This window comes from Eutrigla gurnardus (genome assembly GCF_963514095.1).
Source record: "Eutrigla gurnardus genome assembly, chromosome: 14".
NCBI lineage: Eukaryota > Metazoa > Chordata > Actinopteri > Perciformes > Triglidae > Eutrigla > Eutrigla gurnardus.
Window position 1 is genome coordinate 2,292,567 of NC_139937.1, and position 20,071 is coordinate 2,312,637.

The following is a 20,071-nucleotide window of genomic DNA, read 5'->3' on the forward strand; positions in this document are numbered from 1 at the left end:
AGTGGATTCACCTCAAATCGAATACTTAAATATATATATATATATATATATATATATAAAATGTAAATCCATCATTTAACAACTTGAAACAGACATACAGGCGGTAACGATAGCAAATTATACTACTGTTTTGGTTTTTAGGAGGTAGGGTAGCAAGTTGTATGGTAGACCTACACGCATAGACTCAGTAAACTGTGGGAGAGGATAGTGAGGGGGCATATCTGAAATGTGACTACTGTTTGTTTAAACATGTGCACTTGAAATGAAAAAAGTATTTGTTCTTAGAGGTAAGTCTGTGTCCAATCAGAAGTCTGCGATTGGACACCACTCTGGCAAGTTGCTTGTGTAAGTGAAAGTTGTTTAAACCATTAGAGATGATCATTTTAGCTCCGCCTCCCCTAACCCAAAGTTTAATCTTTACCATTACCAGGGGCAACATCTGCTTGCTTACAAGACTGCAAGTATGTCTTTAATTTAATCATGTCGTGTAATTACTTCACCCTCATGGCAGATGGGCAATGTAAGAATGACAGCTCAATGTAGTTTGCATTCAACAAGTTTGTTTGAATAAGGTTGCTTGGTGAATTTTGTTTTTTAGCCTTCATGCTTGGCTTACAAACCACTGATAAAAAACAAAAATGGGTAAATCCAATTTTTTTCCCTGGGACATCAGGCAGAAGGTTTTAAAAGGTGTCAAAATACACCCAGAATGTGCAAAGATCAAGCATAAAGCTCATATAAATACATTATTTATAAAATGTGTTGTGCATGAAATGTTTTTATTAAAACATTTTACATTCATTTAAGGTGAGTGCACTTGGATGTGTACTCATTTCACCACTACAATGGGCATACATAATACTCCCTTCATATAGAGGCTTAAAGTAATCCTTGAAACAAATGGACCATAACTGTATATTCATCTAGAAGTTGTTCAGTTCACTACAACCACAAGGAGTTGATTTCCTGACCTAAGCAAAGGAATGTCAACCTAATAAACACAAAAAGCAAGTGGTAGAAACAAATGAAAACACAAGAGTTCACACTGACCATAATATAGTAACTTGATTCACAACAGAAATATCAATTTGGATCAATGTCAAAAAATCCTGCTTTAATCCGTAGCATTAATCATTTGCGGCTTCTAAAAATATTACAAACCTTATTTCATTTTCAGAGTCACATTTTTACAACCATTACACATCGACATAGGAGGTGTATAGAATTAAGTGCTTTCATTGCAGCTCTATCCTTCCAAAGAAGCAAAGCATCAGGTGTGAAAACAGCCCAAATATTTGGTCAAGACGGTCTACTCTTCACCTATTTGTGCGTGTGTGTGTTTGTGTGTGTGCAGTGCTTGGGTCAGTGTAATCACGTGGGCATCCAGGCCAGTTTACCCACTGTAACATTCATTATAAACAGGTTATGAATATTGGTCTTTTGCTGGGGATGTTCATTTAAACTATGAAATACAAGTACATATACTACATACATACTGTAGTTTTGGATATCATAAATTATGAATAGCAGAATTCATATTCATATCTTCTAATTGATCTAATTTGGAATTTTAGTTTGATGCTTTGTTTCAGACATCAAATTTGCAAGTTTAGCCCTGCAAGAGCATTGTTGACCTTTCTGATAAAAATATAAGAGGACATTTAGTTATAGCCCTCAAGTTCATTTCAGTCAGGAAGCTGACAATACTCAACATTTTAGAGAGATGTTAGCATCGATGTAGAAGCTTTTCCATGCGAGGTGGGAGAAAGGAAGATGCTCAACTAAAAATCCAAGTCAGTCAACCTATTTCTACTTGCGTAGCACGGCTGTAAGCACAGTCACAGAACTTAACAATTACATTCTTATATTACTTCTCAAACTTCCAAAACACAAACAAATAAACTGACTAAAGCCAAATGACACAAACAAAAGCAGTGTGTTCTGTAATCTGCAACTGTCAGTGCACAACCAGGACCCAGGAAAACCAACTTCAAAACACCAATCATTAGCAGAAAAGCAGAAAATGATAATACAGTATGTCATTTAGTTTAAATCCACCTTCTTAGCTTCTCCCCTTTTCTGTCCTATGAGCCTTATGAGTAACATGCCCTAAAGTGATGAGCAGATCACACAGTATTCGCCCTCGGCACAAGTCTGGAATAGACGCAGTGTCGACAGGTCCTAACATAAACCAGCACAAGAAAAACAAGACTTGTGTCTCACAGCAACCTGCAGCTTGTGAAAGTGTAAACTGTGTCACACAGTGAACATTTCTGTCCCATTTCTGACGTTTTGAGGTCACATAGGTAGTAAGTGGTCATCTCTCTCCTCTGGCTCTTCTTCTAATGTTTCGATGGCCTCTCCCCTGTAAGCCGGGGCTCCCTCCCGATTTCGAGACCGGCATACAAAGTCACACCCATCCTGTAAGGGGAAGTAAAAGTGTATTATGGATTATTCATAAAACTCACATGTGCCTGATATTTGAAAGACGTTATTGCATAAACGGCAGTAGACTTACCGCTGTCAGATTGCCAACCTCCACCCAAAAAGCATAATTTGGGAATTGCTCCATGCCTTTTGCTCCAACGATCAGTCGTTGGTAGAGGAAACCTCCAATGAGATAAACAGCCAGAAGGCAGAAACCACTGGAAGAAGAGAAGGGCTATAATCACCAATTATTTATAACAGCATGTGCTTTAACATGAAGGTGTGTTTTTGCGTCTCATGACAGACTGTATTTACACACATGATGAGTAATATGGAGCCGGTGCTGATATGCGACTGAACAGCTTCACATATGGCACTGGAGTCCAGCTCGAACAGGTAGAAACAGTCCTGCAACCTCTGCCTGTCCTCCCGCACCACCTTCATCTGGCCCTGGGAGTGAGATACAAAAAGGTAAATGCAAGGCAACCCACACTAAGAGGAGGAGACGGGGCCGCAAGACTTCACACTTTCAATTGAACCGTGTGAAAAACACGACCACGCTATTCATGTCAATAAACTATGGGGTTCTGATGCAGAGGGGCTCCGGCAAAAGTTGACCCTGAATCCCTGTAAATGACTTTGTAACATGAATTTCTACTGCTTCTCTTTGTTATAATCAGAATGAAGAACTAAATCACTCCGATATCTTTTGGTTTGGTTGTGAAGCCCTGGGCAACCTGCCACCACCAAAGCAGTCCCTTGGTTTAAATAGGGGGCCACTTTTGGTTTGAACACACTTCTTTCAATAAATCATTTAAAAACCTCCATGTGTTTTTTTTTTTACCACATCCGCTTTCTTGTCGCAAGAGATCATGATCATGGCTCTCCTAAATTCCTTGGAACAGTGGCCATCATATCGGTCACCGTTTGTGTAGATCAACATCACCCAGTCACCTGCAAGAGCAGTAAAGTGTCAAAACAGACACGGTGGATCTACAGTATGAAATGTTTAATATCTCAAGAATTAACAGGAAACAGTTCCCAAGTATTTATAGGCTATTTAGTTTGTCTCTAAAACACAATGCAATTTTCCAGATGATTAACATTCACACACAAAGAATAAATTAAAGAGTCTTTCATTTTCCCCAGACACTTACTTCCTCCAATGGCCTCCGTTGCATTATACATGCCAATCACTGTTGGTTTAGTGTCCTGTTTCTGGCTGTCGTACTGAATGACCCCAGCTCCTGGAATACCGCCGGCATCCCCACACAACTGGAACACATATGTGTAACTCTCAGTTCCTTCCTTGCTCTCTGCTGTAAAGCTGCCAACATGAGAACAAATCCCAGTAAACAATGTGAGACAGTGGTGAACACCGAATGGGAAAGGATAATCAGGCAAAAATGCTTCCAACGTGGTTGGTTTGCATATTCAGTCATTAAAATGATGAAAACCATCTAAAGTCACACTGAATATGAAGGTGCACGACAGAGTCACTTCTTACTTCTTATGAGCAAGTGGCTCTAGTCGACTGAGGACTTTGCGTTCCGAGTCAGACTCTTGTACCAGTTTACAGCTCTTGGTGCTGTCGGTTGAGTAAACCCCGCTCCCACACAGGACCAGCTGAACAACCAGAGTCCACACCAGGAAGGACCCTCCACCACGACTGTTCACCATCTGGCACAAATGTTCAAATGAAAAAAAATGGATTGACAATAGATCCTCAAATGTAATTTATCACCATTCAAGCAATTCTCACAATACTTATAATTAATTTGCAATTAGGGTTGGACAACATGAAAATATATGGCATGAGACGATATAAACTGTTTACCATCAGAGATAAATCGACACATTTTACTCAAATAAAAGTTGACTACTCTAGAGTGGACAAAGCTGCAAATCAACAGGACTGCTGAATGGTAGTATTACAGTGTTATGTGTTTTGCATTCATAAAGCACCTCGATTTGTCCAGTTTTTAAGTCACTGAATAACCAAAAAAAAAAAACATGTTTATTTAATCCATGTTTCTCCATTTACTCCCCAAAAACACACATCAGGATACTACTTATCACAAGAGAAGGGATTGTAAGCAGACAGGCCACTCCTATTTGAAATCATTCAAACTTAAATGGTGGGATTTTTAATTGCATGTCTCCTGTTCATTATAAAGATACTTGCATGTCCATGTATTTGCTTCCTGAACAAAGGACAACAAAAACACTAGGAGGAAACTACCTGTCCATTTACTGGACATTAAGTGTTTGCTTCAGAAGGACATAAAAGCAGAATACGAACTGTATGAAGTAATCAGGTAACTGGGAAACCAAGATGTGACACCACATATGTTTGAGTCTGAACATGCGAAACTCTGTTCGTCTGCGCACGAGGCAATAACTTTTCTAGAGGACGCCGTCAGTTAGAAATCCACCTGCAAGCTTCAGAGAGCCTAACTTTCTGCCACACGGTTCACCTACCTTCATGGTCGTCTACTGTAAATACTTTGGGGAAGCTTTGTCAGTTACAGCTTGACCGTTGTTGAACGAGCAGCCCGTCGGTGATGCAGCGAGCTTCCTCACGCTAACTAGAGCTTCCTGGTTTCACTCTCTCACGCTGTTAAGCTACTGTTTTGTGACGCAGATACAATAAAGTGCCTCTGGTCGAACTGTGCGGCTTTTACATAAACGTTATTAACTGCACGGCTTCATCCCTGTGGGGCAATAAACGCGCTTACCCTCAAAATGTGTGAAGCGGCTTCGAAGAGGCTAACGGCTTCCGGGCGACAGCGGAGTGCGGAAATGAAACTAAACACACGCGCGCGCATGTGACCGTCCGAACTGGAGCACGACCAATGAGATGCAGCTGAATTCCCCCACATCCGCATCAGCTGACCTGAGACAGACACCTTTTTTAAAAATGTTGTGCCAGGATTTTCCAGTTATCCTAGCTTAATTTAGCTTCGATTCAGTTTCATGAAAGCAGTGGCACATAAGTTACCTATTATCATGTTTATAAGATTTATTCTGTGCAGTTAGCCTGCTCCAGACCAGGCTAATGGCCAGGTTTCATTAATCCTGGTCCTTGTGTGTTCAGTCAGCAGTCACTCCGATGAGTTATTCCATGTTTTTTTCAATGTATTTTGCCTTACATTTTAGGAAACTGTTTTACTAGGCTCACATAGTTAAAAAAGCAGCGCATTACAGGCAGGTCACTTCCTGTTTATACCTTTTCAGAATAAGACTCCCGGATATTCCAGTATAACGTGCACTAAAGCACACAAGAGGAACTTTCATTCACCCAGACCATATAGTACAAGCCGCTCAATAAAGTAGGTTACACACACACACTAAGTAACGAATGGTACAATAATGATGGCTTCAGAGCCGTGGTTAGTAAATGTAGATTTTTAGGCTTCCCATTCTGTCGCTCCGCTTTGTTAGATTGTCTGCCTCACTCTTTTTTTACAGCCTATATTAAAATTTCCTTTTTGATGCATATTATATGCTTAATTTCCTCATAAATGTCCTTCAGAAGCTGCAGCTGGTGAGGAGTAGCGGCTGTATGCATCTTTTCCACGTCTGCATCAGCAAATCTGTCATCGACACCGTGGTCTATTGAAGAAAGCCATGGGCGCACATTTCCACCTTCATCCTGGCTTGGCCTATGAAACGTATTAAGCCAGGATACACTAAGGAGACTAGTTCAAGCCTCGCTTTTTCCGTTATCCTGGATTTCTAAATTCTGCTTTTGTGAAATCCCCCTGCTTGTGCCTCTGCATGTCCAGTCAGAGGATCACCGAAGACAATCGGATTCACCCTCTGGGGGCCATGAATGTCTGTAGGGTCAACACCATTTTAGGGCAAAACATGTCGATACTTTTCAGTCTGCGTCCAAGTGATGGCCTGACCAACAGACACATTAACCATCCCGAGAGCTAACCTGTATGTTGAGATTAAACTACAGCCTCCAAAATGACCAGGACATTGATTGAACACCCCTCTAAATCATTTCTTAATCTAAAACAAAAATATTCTTCATGACAGGATTAATTCAGGGTTGTAGTGTAACACTGCATTAGATGTATTTTTTGTGCAGAATTATCTGTCAGTGGTGGCATCTGAGTGTACTTTGCCACTGAAACAGCTTGATAATCACATATTTAAGAAGTCACTGATTATATGAATATACTACCACGTTCATTCTTAAAGGAAAGATCTATTGTTCAAATAACATCATTTTATTATTATCTGGTATTATGAATTATATTTTAGCAAGGTAAAGAGTCAAATATACAGTGTAGTATTCTGTTTCAATTCAGCAGCAAAATTGGCAACACAAAGCTCCATACAGTCATCCCTTCCAATTTATCACAAATTGAAATCAAAACCACCTTTAACCTGTTCAGAGTTTGATCAGATTGATTTACCTGAAACAATGCCTCAGTCTTCTACTCATAAGCAGAGTATACACATTCCTCAGTAGCCTCTGAGTTTGCTTGGTTCATTAAATACAACAATCTCCCTGCAATGTAATATACTAAACGAAACTGAACACATCGATCATAAACCGCATGAAGATGATTGCAGTTTATGATGTAGTTTCAACTAGCAGTGCCTGATCAACTTGTAAAATCCATTCTGAATGTGAAAGTGTGTTAATTGAAGTCGTTAAATGAGTGCGTGCAAGGTGAAGTAAAACCAGAGCAGCAAACAAAGCGAAGGAACAATGAAGTACATGAAAACGGTTGTGATACTCCAAACCTTTAATCTCAGGTCACTGCAGCACTCAATCAATGTTGTAAAGCAGTCATTGTTAAACAAATCATTCACAGACCACGCTTGTTAATGCCCCCCCCCCCCCCTTTACTCTTCTGTGATTGCTTCATCTTTTCTTTTCTTTCTTTTTTTAAATCACAAGAAACAGTTTGCACTCCCCTTTCTTCCCCTCGTTATACCTCTCATGGGAGTGCAGGGACGTTTTTATAAGCCTCAGTGAGTTCTCCACCAAAACTGTGCTGTTCTCTCACTCTTCACTTTCTGTCTCACCCCTCCCCCAACTCTTTCTTGTGTTATCACAACCCTTTACTTTACCTGGCTGTGTGTGTGTTGTGCAGACACACCCTGCTACTCCCTATCAACCAATCGCTGCTCTGAGACAGAGACACCGAGGAGGTGTACTTCCTGTGTTTCGTGAGAGAGGAATGAGGCAGGAGAGAGACGGGAGAGTTTTGTACAGTCTTGCCTGGGGGGGGGGGGGTCCACACAGGCGATCACGTCGGCAGCAGAGGGGACCAATGTAGTGGACACACTCCACAGACGTTTGCTTGATTTATTAGAGATCTCCCTGCTCAGCAGCAGCCACTGGGAGGACAAGGCAGAGAGGAGGAGGAGGGGAAAGATAAGTGTCAATCTGTTGAAACTTGTTTGGGAATTTAAGGAAGGAGGGGAGGTGGGGAGAGAGAGGCAGCGAGAGGGAAAAGCAACCAGAGCTCAGGCATAAACATTTACTCTTGTCACGAAAGTTACACTTTTGGGAGAAAAGAGCAGTTTTGATTTATTTGTGAAAGCGGACATTTGTGTTGTCAGCTCGACAATGTGAATATAGGGAATCAATTCTTGTGTGTTGTGCAATCCCATGCTTCTGAGCTGAGCTGGACCGGGGGGAGACCACAGATCTCCCCAGGATACAACCTTCAGGTGAGGTGCTTCATTATTCTTTTTCTCATGGATTTCAGACAAACACTTCTTGTGTAAACCGCTCCTGGTTTGCACACAGCGTTAGATCCAGTTTAGTTATGGTTTACATGTTACATGCCGTGCCTATGTGTCACAGACACTCGCTTTCTGAAAGACTTCATTTGGTATGCTGTACTTTGCAAGTCTGTGCTGCATTCTTAGAGACCTGTAAGAGGGTGTCACCTTTTTTTGTGGCATACGTTTTGTTTTACTTTAAAGTTATTATACAACCACTGGATTAGAATATCATAGCATTCAGGTCCAAAGTACAAGTGTGCTGCACTTTAGTAACGAAATAAAATCAGGCGATAACCGGCTGAAAACCAAGCTACATCGTTGCATCTATCATTATTTGTCAGAGGTAGCAGTATTGTTTTTTAACAGAATATGCATACGTAAATCTGTGACATTAACTTAGTTTGTAACAGCTTGCAGACCTCCTAGTATTTCTTAATTTGACCTGCAGTTCAGTAATTTGTCCCTGAAATGTGTTTGAATGCTTGATTTCTAATTTGATGATGTGGAACGCTGTCTTTTAGGTTCTCCTTAATATGATACAATGGGGACCAAAAGACCCAGCGGCATCATCTTTGACACTTCATCTAACATAAACACATCTGACCGCAAGCTCCAGCCAGGTGGAAAAATCTCCCGGGATCCAAGCCCCAGGCCTGCAATGACCGCCCAGTCTGAGCGAGAGAGAGACGGCAACCGAGAGGAAGACGGGAGGAGGGAGAGACAAACTGAGAAAATGAGGGACAAAACGAGATACAAAGATATGGACCCACGGGATAGATACTACGAAAGAGATCAAGCTCCTGCACCCCGTTCCAGAGAGGGAGAAAGAGAGCGGAGGGAGAGAGAAAGGAGGCAGGGAGATGACAGAAGCAGAAATGGGAGGCCGCTGTCACACCTAGAGAAGGTGGCCATGAGAGAGGGAGACAGGGCCGCGAGGAAAGGCGACACTTTTCCCAGAATGAGAAAACGCAGTGCAGATCGTGGCAGGGGATTGGCGCCCACCGCTGAGGTGGATGAAGAGAGAGGGGAAAGAAGGCAGAGAGACAGGCCGAAAAGAATAGAGCCAGGTGACTATGAGAGAGAAATAGAGAGGGCACGGCAGAGAGAGTGGTACAGAGAGAGGGAAAGAAATGAGACCCGAAGCAGGGGAAAGCAAGATGTAAAAATCGGCGGAGGAAGAGCTGTAGATGAGCAAACCCAAAAGAGGGAAAGATATCGGGAGCCCGATGTTGGTTTTCAAGAAAGGAGAAGAGACATGGGGGATTCGTTGGACAGAAGAGAGAGGGATGCAGGTAAGAAAAGAGAAAAACCAAGGCCTAACATGGGAGAAATGGAAGCCAGGGTGCCTTCTCCACACAGAAGAAGAGAGATAGGATACGAGAGGGAAAAGACGCAAAGGAGAGAGGGAAGGAGGGACACCAGGAGCGAAGGAGACAGTGATGAGAGAGAGCTGAGGAGGGAAAGGGTGAGGGACAAAGAGAGGGAGGAGTTGACATATCAACAGAGCAGAAGTGAGGGGGACAACACGGGCAAAACAGAGAGAGAGAGAGATCGAGATAGGCAAGGACACGGGGAAGAGGCCAGGCAGAGATACAGAGACAGGGACACAGAAGGGGATCGATCCAAGAGGAAGGGCCGGGAGAGAGACGGGGAGAGGTACAGAGAGGCTGACAGGAGGGGAGACGGATGGAAGGAAAGTGGGAGAGACTTGAAGACCGATAGGAGAGAGGAAGACAGATACCAGAGGAAAGGCAGGGAAACGAAGGAAAGAGAGGCCGATCCGATGTGGGACGATAAAACAGGCAGAAGCAGCCGATCACAGCACGAGATGGCTCCCAGGGTGCCAAAGCGAGCCCAGAGCAGTGACATGGACAATGACATGAGATATAGAAGAGGTAGAGACAGTTATGAAGAGAGGGAATCTGGGAGAGAGAGCACTGCTGAAAGTGATAGAGACGTAGAAGAACAGAGAAATCCAGCTGCTGAAAGAAGTCAAAGGGAGCAAAGCAGAAGTGAAAGACAGGAGAGAAGCAGAGAAGAGACGTCGGAGCAGAGGAGGATGTGGTTAGACCCACAGAGGGGCAAGAATAGTAAAAACAAATTTGTAGACAGCGAGAGACACACGGGGGGGAAAGACAGGAGAGAAGCTGAGAGGAGCCTGGAGTCAACAGGCGAGTGGGAAAGAGAGGGGCGGCGAGTTAAAGAGGAACTAGATGAGAAGTACTTGGACCAAAGCAGTTCCAGAGGCAGACATGAAGGTGGAAATGAGGAACGGGGAGGCATAGGGAGGGCGACAGAGGGCGTAAGTGTAGATGGAGAGGAGGTGGGTGAAGTCTGGAGAGAAGTAGATAACGGAGGGAAGGAACGTCTGTCTGACAGCGATGGAGGGATGGAGGGAAGCTGCCGGAGAGATGCAGAGGGAGAGAACATGACAGATAACACGGAGGAAGAAGGTGGCAGCGATTATTGGGGCCGCTCTGAGAGCGAAGGAGGAAGTGATACAGGGCGGAGGCAGGAGAGAGACAGTATGATGTCAGGAGAGGAGGGCTTCATGACGGTGTCCAGCGGCGGAGACGAGGAGGAGGAAAGAGAGGAGGATGAAGAAGAGGACTTTGAGGACTGTCAGGAATGCTGCGAAGGTGCTTTTGATGGCCTCTTACCTGTTGCCGTCAAGGGGTTTAAGGGAGAAGAGGAGAGAGGGATGGGAAAGGAGGAGGCGGCTGATGCAGAGGGGAGGGAGAAGCAGCAGAAGTTTGTTTTCTGTGTGATTGGGCAAACCTCATCCCGGTCAAAAACCAACGAGATGTCACAAGTTCATCACATGGGAGGAGTTCATCACTGTAGTGACAATGCTTCACAGCAACCTCGTGATGACCTGCATCCACCACTGAGGAGAAATGATGCACACAAGAGTGAGAGTGAGTGTGATGAAAAGCCAGTCAGCGGAGAAGCAGCTGGAGCCAGAATCCGAGCGTGGTCCGACACTGGAGCGGGAATGAGGAGCAAAGTGGAGCACCCGTACGCCGAAATAGGGACGGTGAAAAGAGACTCACAGACTGAAAAACTCCTCACAGAGTGGAGAGAGAAAAACAAAGAACCAGTGGAAGGAGAAGTGGAAGCTCCGCTAGTCCCGATTAATCCCTATGGGGACATTTGTTCCCAGGTGAACTTTGAACAGATTCAACCCATTATAGAAGCGGTTACCACCAGAACAATGAGTCCAGAGGAGGTGGAGGCCATTCGGATTCGATTGAGTGGAGCGTGGAGCATGTCTGAAGAGCCCACGCGGCATTCCCAGGCCCCTCACCTTAAATGGGCCAAAGACGTGGTGCGGGAGATTCTGGGACGCTCCGAGGAAACCATTGATGATAAACCTGATGAGGAGGTACGAGAAGAGCGATGGGTCGACAGCGAGGAGGAGGAGGTTGCACAGGGGACTAGAGATGTGCCCGTTGTTACCTTGACAACGGACGGACAGCACTCAGAGCTGGTGGAGGAAAAGCAGTTGGAGTTGGAGGGATTGAGAGGTATGGGGCAGAGCCAAGCTGACATGCATGCTGAGCAGTTCACGGCTATGCATGGTGGTGACACACCTACATACACGCATGCTGACACACTGTTAGACGCAGAAGGGGAGGAGGATGACAAAGAGACCGAGCCGTCTGATCAACTTCAGTTAGAGAAGGCAGCTGTAGAGGCGGAGGATAGTGAAGAAGCAGGGGATGAGGTTAAAATATCAGAAATGGAGAAAGAGGCAAGAAGGGAAGAGGAGGTGGAGATGTATTTATCTGTGAGCAACACGCTGTACAAGCCGAACAGCTGCCCCATTCTTAATTTTGAAACAGAGTCCGACCTCCTCGTTCCCTCCAGAAAGGGTGGGGGCCAGGAGGTGGAGGACAGAAAGGGTGAAAGCGAAGAAGAGTGGCAGAGTGAGGAGCCTGAGGAGAGGGGTACCACAGAGGAGGGGGGAGAGGAGAGCAGAGAGGGAGAGGCAGTGGCAGAAAGGAAGATAAAAGGGGGGACTCTGACGAGCAGCTGCAGTTTCCGGGATTTGGGTCCCGAGGCCCGGTTGCGAAGAAGGGGGATCCGTAAAACCACTGAAAGAAGAAATGGAGAGCTTGTAGAAGTGGAAGAAGAGGAAGGTGTTGGAAGGGATCGAAGAACCAGAATATTCTCTGCAACAGGTAAAGAAAGTGAAAGAGGGAGACATGAAAGCTCTGTCTCATTTGTCATCAATCAACATTTTAAAAAAACCCGGACTAGAATGACCTCAGAGGAAGTCACTTTTAGAAAAAGCCATCATTTGATTTTACTCACAAGTAACATTATCAGAGACCATCTTCTAGTTCTATGATGTCACATCAATCACAGAACCCACGTTCTGAGGAAGACGTCTGTTATTAGAGAGTCGGTCAGACATCGGTTTACTGATAGTATCTCACACTTAGAAACTGCGTCAGAGTGTTGTGGTGGGCGGAGAACCGTGGAGGTGGAGGAAGGTGAGGGGAAAACCAGAAGCATGAGCTTAAAAGCTCGAGTTGATTCTGTTGCAAGGCATAACATGGGAAGCAGTTTCTCAAAACACTCATCTTTTCTGTATTGCTTGTTGGAGCAGGGTTACTTACTAACTTACAATTATTTACTTTATTTATTATCTATTTATTTTATTTATTACCTATTTATTTTATTTATATTCTTAAATTCATCAATCCAACTGTAGTTCATAATCAGTAAATCAGAATATAGCGCACGGATATGCTGTTGCTGTACAATGTTTCGACGAATGGATACTTTTTAATTCCAGATGATGAAGATGATCGAAGCAAAAGCTGGGGAGAGGTCGAGCTCAGGTGAGTGATACAATCACACACACACACACACACACACACACACACACACACACACACACACACACACACACACACACACACATTAAAATACAGTAGTGGTCCAGTTCTTCAATTCAGTTTAAGTTAAGTATTTGAGTGCTGCCTGATATTCAAAAGTTAGCATGTGGATGTACAATACTATATTTTTACCATATAAGGTCACTGAACTTTTGAATCCCTCACACACACTCAGTACAGACTTATTTCTGTACATTCAAAACAAACGTTCCAGCCTAAAAGGCAATCTGGACTGTTTAACCCTTTCTACCGGTCGTTGCAAATTAACTCTGTTCCTCTGACTTCTTGGCACTGTAGGAATGTTTTGGACACCATCGACAGACGGAAAAGGAATTCAAAGTTTTTCAGTGAGTATCTGTTCCCCCTTGATTTTTTGCTGTATTCATGTCGTGCAGCCGAAGTATTATATCAACTCTTTGTGCACAAATCAAACCCCTTGCCTTCCTTAATGCCCATTTTCAAAAACGTGTTGTTGCATGTGACTTCTTTAAGAATTGGACTTTCTTTTTCTATTTTTCTTTTTTAATTCCAGGCGGTGTTGTTTCAGAGTAAATGTTAGGATCATTAGAACTGTGTGGCCATGTGGGCGACACAGCTCAGATCACATCTGCTCCGGCTGTGGTCGGGGGGAAAAGCATGACGTGGTTGAGCATTTCCCTTCAGTGTGTGTGATTCATACAGGCTCACTAACTGTTTACCTCTCACTCTGAACATGTTGCCTTCGAATGTGAAAGGAAATACCCAAACCAAAGGAAACCTGTGTGCACCTCACTGTTGGATCACACCATTTTAAAATTCTGTTTTAAAACAACGTAAAATGGCAGCAGCGAGTCCCTTGGCCTATGATTCACATGAATATTGTGTGAGAGAGTGCGTGTGTGTGTGTGTGTGTGTGTGTGTGTGTGTGTGTGTGTGTGTGTGTGTGTGTGTGTGTGTGTGCGTGTGCCAGCCAGCCAGAGACAGGTTTCTGCAAGTATTCATATCTCCTAACTTGAGAAAAAAACAGCTGCTGCTGCAACTTTGCATTCCAACAAGTATGTGTAAAAGGAATGTCAAATGCAAACAACTCATTTTGGCTAACCCTGTTTCTGTCTCTTCTGTCCTCTTCCCTTTGCTTTCCCTCCCAGACGCTGCCCAGCTCTACCAGCAGTACAGCGAGGCCGCCCAGAACTTTGAGATCCTGCGCCAGGCTCGCTCCGATGTCGTCTCCACGTGCGAGGATGCCCCCCCTTCTCCTGCTCCCTCACCCCCTCCTGCACGGAGACCTCTTCCTCCCCTACCTCCTGTCCCACACCCCCACTCCTTGTCCCACACGGGCTCCATCACCAGTGTCAAAAGCTTGCCGCTCCCCGAGCCCCCCAAGAGCGAAGGCAGGCCGTCCTCCCCACGTCTCTCCATCTCCCTCACACAGTCGGCCACACTGTGGCGGGAGCTGCCGGGGGTGAGGAACAGTGTAGAGCTGGAGGTGCTCACAGAGGACCAGAGGAGACTGCAGGAGGTAACACTTTCACGGCACACTGCACATATCCAAGTCTAGTCATCCATTCCATGACAGAAGGTTCTTCATACAGCTTGTATGAAGGAATTCTGATTCCATCCATTTTAGCAAATGATTCCAATCCAACCAAATCTTTGCTTGTGGAATGTTACTGGCCCAACATTCCCACGTCAGTGTAATTCAGGAGAATCCCCCATGCGGTGATGATTATACCACAACTGTACTTTCTTCATCCCGCTGCTATGAAAAAGCTCTTAGATAGGATTTTTTAAATTGGAGCAGCCACAAGTGTTGTATTTCATGCACAGGAAATATTAAGCAGTGTAAGAATCAGCGTAACGGTTTCTGTTTTATTTCTGGAAAGTTACCGCCGCATCGTTTTCACCAAAATGAAACCCAGAAGAGTTTCTTTTATCTTGGATTCATTTGAATTACATTTGATTTGATGGAAAAATGAACCTGTTTCACTTTGCTTATTTACTACTTGGAAGGTCAGCAGCTTGTCTAATTGATTTCCATATAATTTGGTTACAGGGCTGCACGCTGGTGTAGTGGGTAGCACTGTAGCCTCACAGCGAGAAGGTCCCGGGTTTGATTCCCAGGTCGGGTTCGGGTTCCTTCTGTGTGGAGTTTGCATGTTCTCCCCTTGTAAGCGTGGGTTCTCTCCAGGTTCTCCGGCTTCCTACCACAGTCCAAAGACCTGTCTGTCTCTACATGTCAGCCCTGTGATAGACTGGTTACCTGTCTGTCTCTACATGTCAGCCCTGTGATAGACTGGTTACCTGTCTGTCTGCAGTAGACGATGGATGGATGATAATTTGGTGACTTCTGGGAAATGGCATGAATCAGCTTTTCACTGTTCTTACTTCACACTTCAAACTGCTTAAATCATGTGAAAGATTTGGTCTTGCTACATCCCAGAATACCCCTCCCAGTGATCCACTTTTTTTTGGCAGAGGAGCGTCTCTTGCCAGAAGACGCGATTGCATAATGCGGCTGCTGTAGGCAGATCATTGTGAAATCTCCCCCTTCTTAGTCACGTCCTTGTCAAAATACCCCAGCCTGAAGAGAAGTGACAACGCTGTGCTTAGTAGCTATCATTTACAGAGTCGCTGCCTCTACTGACTCAAAGTTGTAATCTTTTCCTTCCAGGTGAGATTTGAGGTGGTGACCTCAGAGGCCTCCTACTGCCGGAGTTTGGACATTGTTGTTGAACACTTTGTAAAGTCCAAACAGCTGGGGGCGCTGTTGACTACTCAGGATAGGAACTGGCTGTTTTCCCGGCTCGCTGATGTTCGGGCCATCAGCCACAGGTGAGAAATGTGAAAGTACATGGAGGAAATACGCATTTAGACGTCTGACACATGAAACATCCATCAAGTGATGATCCATGTGTGTCATGCTTGTACAATTTGTCAAATCTTTGGGAGAAATAATATCAAAATTATTTTTGTTTTAGTTTTTTATCAAAGCTGGAAGAACGGGTGGAAACCGACATCATACAGTTCACCGTGTGTGACATCATCGCTCGGCACTGTCAGCGCTTCAAAATGGTTTATGTGCCCTACCTCACCAACCAGTCCTATCAGGACGCCACCTACCAGAGACTCATGTAAGACACTCAGTCAGTCTTTTCAGTTTCCCAGAAGATATCCTTCTATCTATGCATTCACTTTCTCTTTCCTCTTTCAGGAATGAGAATGCAGGGTTCAGGCGGATTGTGGAGACATTAGAGAGAAGTCCTGTTTGTCAGAGGCTTCCTCTCCGTTCCTTCCTCGTCCTTCCTTTCCAGAGGATCACAAGAATCAAGCTGCTGGTCCAGGTGTGTGTTTGTGTGGATTTCTGTTTGACAGTTCACTACATTTGTCTATCTCACTTTTAACACACTGTTTCTGTCCAGAACATTGTGAAGAGAACAACTCCTGGTACCGCAGAGGCGACTCATGCCATCAAATCTCTGAAACTTCTGGAGAAGGTGCAGTAATGTCCTCTTGTTCATGGTACATTTGTGTAGGATAGCAATGTTTTAATATCTGTGGTATCTTGTACTCCTCTTCATCAACATCCATCTCTCCTTTAGCTGATTCAAGAGAGCAACGACAGCATCACTCAGATGGAGAGCATCGAGTCGCTGGTCTCTCTCAGTGCGAAGGTGGACTTTGAGTGCAGGGTAAGTAATGATGATATGATCATTACATGATATTGTGTTACCAAATCGTATTGTCCAAATTATGGATTTCATATCAAATTTGACACTGTTTTCTTTTATTTGTGATGAGTTCAATTTTATAAACGGATAACATAATTAATCATTTTGACCATCAAGTTCATAATTTGACAGGAGTTTGTATATTGTCCTATATCATGATATATCAATATTAAAGAGCATGTTTTAACGTCATAGTATTGACTGTCATTTCCAGCACTAGCAAGTAAAGCTCCTTGTGTTTTATAGTGATGGTGATTACAAATCTAAATATATAATGTGACAAAATTATATTAACTTATTAGCTTTCATCTGCACCACCAGGGTCTTCAGCGGTGGATGGATTTTAATAAGTTGTCATGGAGATGGCCCAGTTAGCATCCCATCAAGGGTTAACAGATGGCCGATAGAGGACAAATATAAAACTGATGATCAGATGTGGTTAAAGCTGCAGAAAAGGAGTTTGAGTTCAGATAATTTCATAAAACTTCTATTTCCACAGTAGAAATCTAACATCCATGCTTAGAAATAATAACGTGCTGTCCTTGTCTGTCTGTTTTCTGTGTGGTTCCAGACTCTTCCTCTGATCAGTCAGTCTCGGAGGCTGGTGCGGGAAGGTCCGGTCACCGAACTGATGGATTTCTCTCTGAAGGAGACAGAGAGAAGTATTTATTTGCACCTATTTAATGACTACTTGCTACTTTCACTACAAAAAGAGTGAGTCAACATCCTGTTTTCCTCATAACTGCAGTTTTTTTTTAAATCCCCCCTCAGTGTTCTAATGTCTTTGTGCTTTGGCTGCTTCCAGAGGGGGACGGTTCACGGTGATCGACCACTCCCCCGTATCAGACCTGCGTGCTGAGAACTGTCGTGTCAAACTTCACTCCCTCCAGAAGAACCTGTTCCGGCTGCACATGACGAACAAAGCCCTGCTGCTACGGACTGACACACAGTAAGACAGCGGACGGTGGCAGGGGATGTCTGTACTGCCACTTTGCTCAGTGGAGCAAAGTGGCAGAAGATAAACCCACCTTTGCTTTGTCTTTCTTCAGGAGTGATAAGCTACGTTGGATATCTGCTCTTTCTCGGCCACATCCTGAGATCGATTTTTCTGCTGCACAAGGTGACGTATGCTACCTGGTTTAGACATTGCGAAAAAGCTAAGCTGTTGAAATCCCTGCCTTCTTCACTCATTCCCGACATAAGAAACACTCCGGGTGTTACATGCACCCTCAGCAACAGACGTGTTGTCACATGAAAGTTAACTAAGTGGAAGACGGTTTTATAAGAATGAAACTGTCCATGGGTTGGCAGTGTGAAAAGCACTCTGAAAGCAAGTTAAAAATCCTTTATTAAATCATGCATTTAAATAATGGATAACCAACATGCTTCGACTCAAACAGGTCAAGTATAAAGTATAAAGTGCAATGAGGTCAGATGTTCAAGTTGCAACACGTCAAGTTCATGTGTCATAGGGCATGTCAACACTGCCCTCTGAAAGATAATAGATTTAGAAAACCATAGTGACATGGTAAAACATGTTGTTTAACTGCTAATATTGTGCATAACATTCGGACACAAATAAAGTGTTGGACAGCATGTACATTGTTATTATTAGAAGGATATGGCACATTTCTGACAGTGACAAGTCCCCCACATGGCATAAGAATGGGGGCTGCAGGGGAACGCAGTGCACTACCATTGTTCACTTCACCATAAGTGAATGCCACTGTGTAAGAGTCTCGCTTAGCATTACTTATAGTGGAACAGATCGTATTTAGCATTCTGAAATTCAGAGTTTTTTCTTTGTTTGCATGAATGCATGAAAGTTGTTGGAGGCCTTGAACACCCACACAGGTGTTTCAATGACCCTGGCTGATTACACCTCAAGCCATGTGGACGTTGGGTAGAGCTATGCTGGGAAATACATGATGTCACTCAACTCTTATGTATTTATAAAAACATATATATATAACAGGAGAGTGAGGAACATGGCAGTAAAAGGCCCATGCAGTCACTATCTGAGCATTACATAGTTTGTGTTCTATGAATTGATCTATTACTGCTCATGACTGTTGGTCTGACTACTCTCTGCTTGTGTCCGTACAGATTTTACTCAGATGCAGTGTATCCGAGCTATCGTCGCCCAGCAGCCCGATGAGCTGTCGCTGGAAAAAGCTGATATCATATTAGTGCACCAACAAAGCAGTGACCGTAAGACCCTCATATAACCTTTTCATCATTCCCTTGTCGAAAGTGGTATTCACTTATGCAATATTTGCATTAAAGAATATGTATTAATTCACTTTTCGATGGATACTTTTTTCCCCTCCCAGATTGGGTAGAGGGGACCAGACTGGCCGATCGGCATCGTGGGTGGGTGCCTGAGTCCCATTTGGAAACCATAACCAACTCTAGAGTCCGGCAACGCAACCTGTCGGATGCCCTCAAGCTGACGACGGCCACGGCTGCTGTGTGACCAGGATGCTAAACAAAGGGGGGTCCTGGACAAGGACACGACTCTCGGGGCAAATGGCTGGAAACTGGACTTTGGACATTCAGTGCTCCAAATGGGGAATTCTGTCATTGAATTGTTCACAGTAGTGCAGCAAATGAAATGCTGTAAGAAAGCATCTCACTGTAGTGTGGGTGTCACTCGTTTCACTCGGTGGAACAATGCATTGCTGTTGGAGCCATGCATGACCTGCTAAGGCCTGCCTGAAAGACATTATGACGCTATTAACCGTTATCTACAGATCATGACAGTGTGTGTGTGTGTGTGTGTGTGTGTGTGTGTGTGTGTGTGTTGTAATGCAATTGATTCATGTTATAAGAGAAAACAATCTTAAAGGGAAATCACCTTTTTCTCCCAAAAAAAATCTGTCCTTGGAAAATGTATTATTATTATGTATGTATATTAATGACAATCTAACAGGTGTGTGTGTGTGTGTGTGTGTGTGTGTGTGTGTGTGTGTGTGTGTGTGTGTGTGTGTGTGTGTGTGTGTGTGTGTGTGTGTTTGTGAAGTTGGCCCCTGAATGCAGGAGAGCTGACTGAAATGTACCACAATATAAATCTGTACAGAGCTGATACCTTTGGGACATTTCAATGTGTGGAATAAAGATCAGATTGGTAATATGAAATCCTGTTTGATGAGCAGTGGCTTGTTTCCTTGATCATACACGCAGTTTGGTCGTGTTGTGTACTCCAGCTGAGTGCGAGCCTGCGGTGTGACTGGCATGTGTTTACTTGCATGCGTCTGCACGAACTGTTTACAG

The 20,071-nt window shown here is 44.0% G+C and overlaps 2 protein-coding genes across 4 annotated transcripts; one reads left to right on the plus strand and one right to left on the minus strand.

The window, feature by feature from the left end:
* Window positions 1–1,093: 1,093 nt before the first annotated feature.
* On the minus strand, window positions 1,094–5,259 carry m6pr (mannose-6-phosphate receptor (cation dependent)). Of its 2 annotated transcripts, none has more exons than XM_084027608.1 (7): window positions 5,166–5,259; window positions 3,935–4,107; window positions 3,585–3,754; window positions 3,272–3,381; window positions 2,747–2,877; window positions 2,519–2,645; window positions 1,094–2,421 (listed from the first exon to the last, which is right to left on the minus strand). In XM_084027608.1, exons 1-7 carry the CDS (start codon window positions 5,253–5,255, stop codon window positions 2,299–2,301), a joined length of 924 nt encoding a protein of 307 aa, XP_083883734.1. In that variant the 5' UTR covers window positions 5,256–5,259; the 3' UTR covers window positions 1,094–2,298. The 2 variants fall into 2 exon arrangements, with proteins under 2 accessions (XP_083883734.1, XP_083883735.1); XM_084027609.1 differs by lacking the exon at window positions 5,166–5,259 and adding an exon at window positions 4,909–5,148.
* A 2,410-nt stretch (window positions 5,260–7,669) lies between these two features.
* arhgef5 (Rho guanine nucleotide exchange factor (GEF) 5) lies at window positions 7,670–19,914 on the plus strand. 2 transcript variants are annotated; one of them, XM_084027572.1, is made up of 15 exons: window positions 7,670–8,127; window positions 8,706–11,711; window positions 12,989–13,034; window positions 13,389–13,438; window positions 14,219–14,589; window positions 15,742–15,902; window positions 16,049–16,201; window positions 16,282–16,411; window positions 16,490–16,564; window positions 16,670–16,759; window positions 17,370–17,512; window positions 17,604–17,747; window positions 17,848–17,918; window positions 18,905–19,009; window positions 19,132–19,914. In XM_084027572.1, exons 2-15 carry the CDS (start codon window positions 8,726–8,728, stop codon window positions 19,272–19,274), a joined length of 4,668 nt encoding a protein of 1,555 aa, XP_083883698.1. In that variant the 5' UTR covers window positions 7,670–8,127; window positions 8,706–8,725; the 3' UTR covers window positions 19,275–19,914. The 2 variants fall into 2 exon arrangements, with proteins under 2 accessions (XP_083883698.1, XP_083883699.1); XM_084027573.1 differs by lacking the exons at window positions 7,670–8,127; window positions 8,706–11,711 and adding an exon at window positions 11,729–12,368 and having other exon boundaries at window positions 19,132–19,908.
* Window positions 19,915–20,071: the final 157 nt, after the last annotated feature.

Coding starts and splice junctions, on each gene's coding strand:
- m6pr (XM_084027608.1), bottom strand. CDS start 5,255: ATGCGCGCGCGTGTGTTTAGTTTCATTTCCGCACTCCGCTGTCGCCCG. Junction 4,108..5,165: donor CCGCTTCACACATTTTGAGG/GTAAGCGCGTTT, acceptor CATTTGTGCCAG/ATGGTGAACAGTCGTGGTGG. Junction 3,755..3,934: donor GAGCCACTTGCTCATAAGAA/GTAAGAAGTGAC, acceptor TCATGTTGGCAG/CTTTACAGCAGAGAGCAAGG.
- arhgef5 (XM_084027572.1), top strand. CDS start 8,726: ATGGGGACCAAAAGACCCAGCGGCATCATCTTTGACACTTCATCTAAC. Junction 16,760..17,369: donor AGGTGGACTTTGAGTGCAGG/GTAAGTAATGAT, acceptor GTGTGGTTCCAG/ACTCTTCCTCTGATCAGTCA. Junction 17,919..18,904: donor CGATTTTTCTGCTGCACAAG/GTGACGTATGCT, acceptor GTGTCCGTACAG/ATTTTACTCAGATGCAGTGT.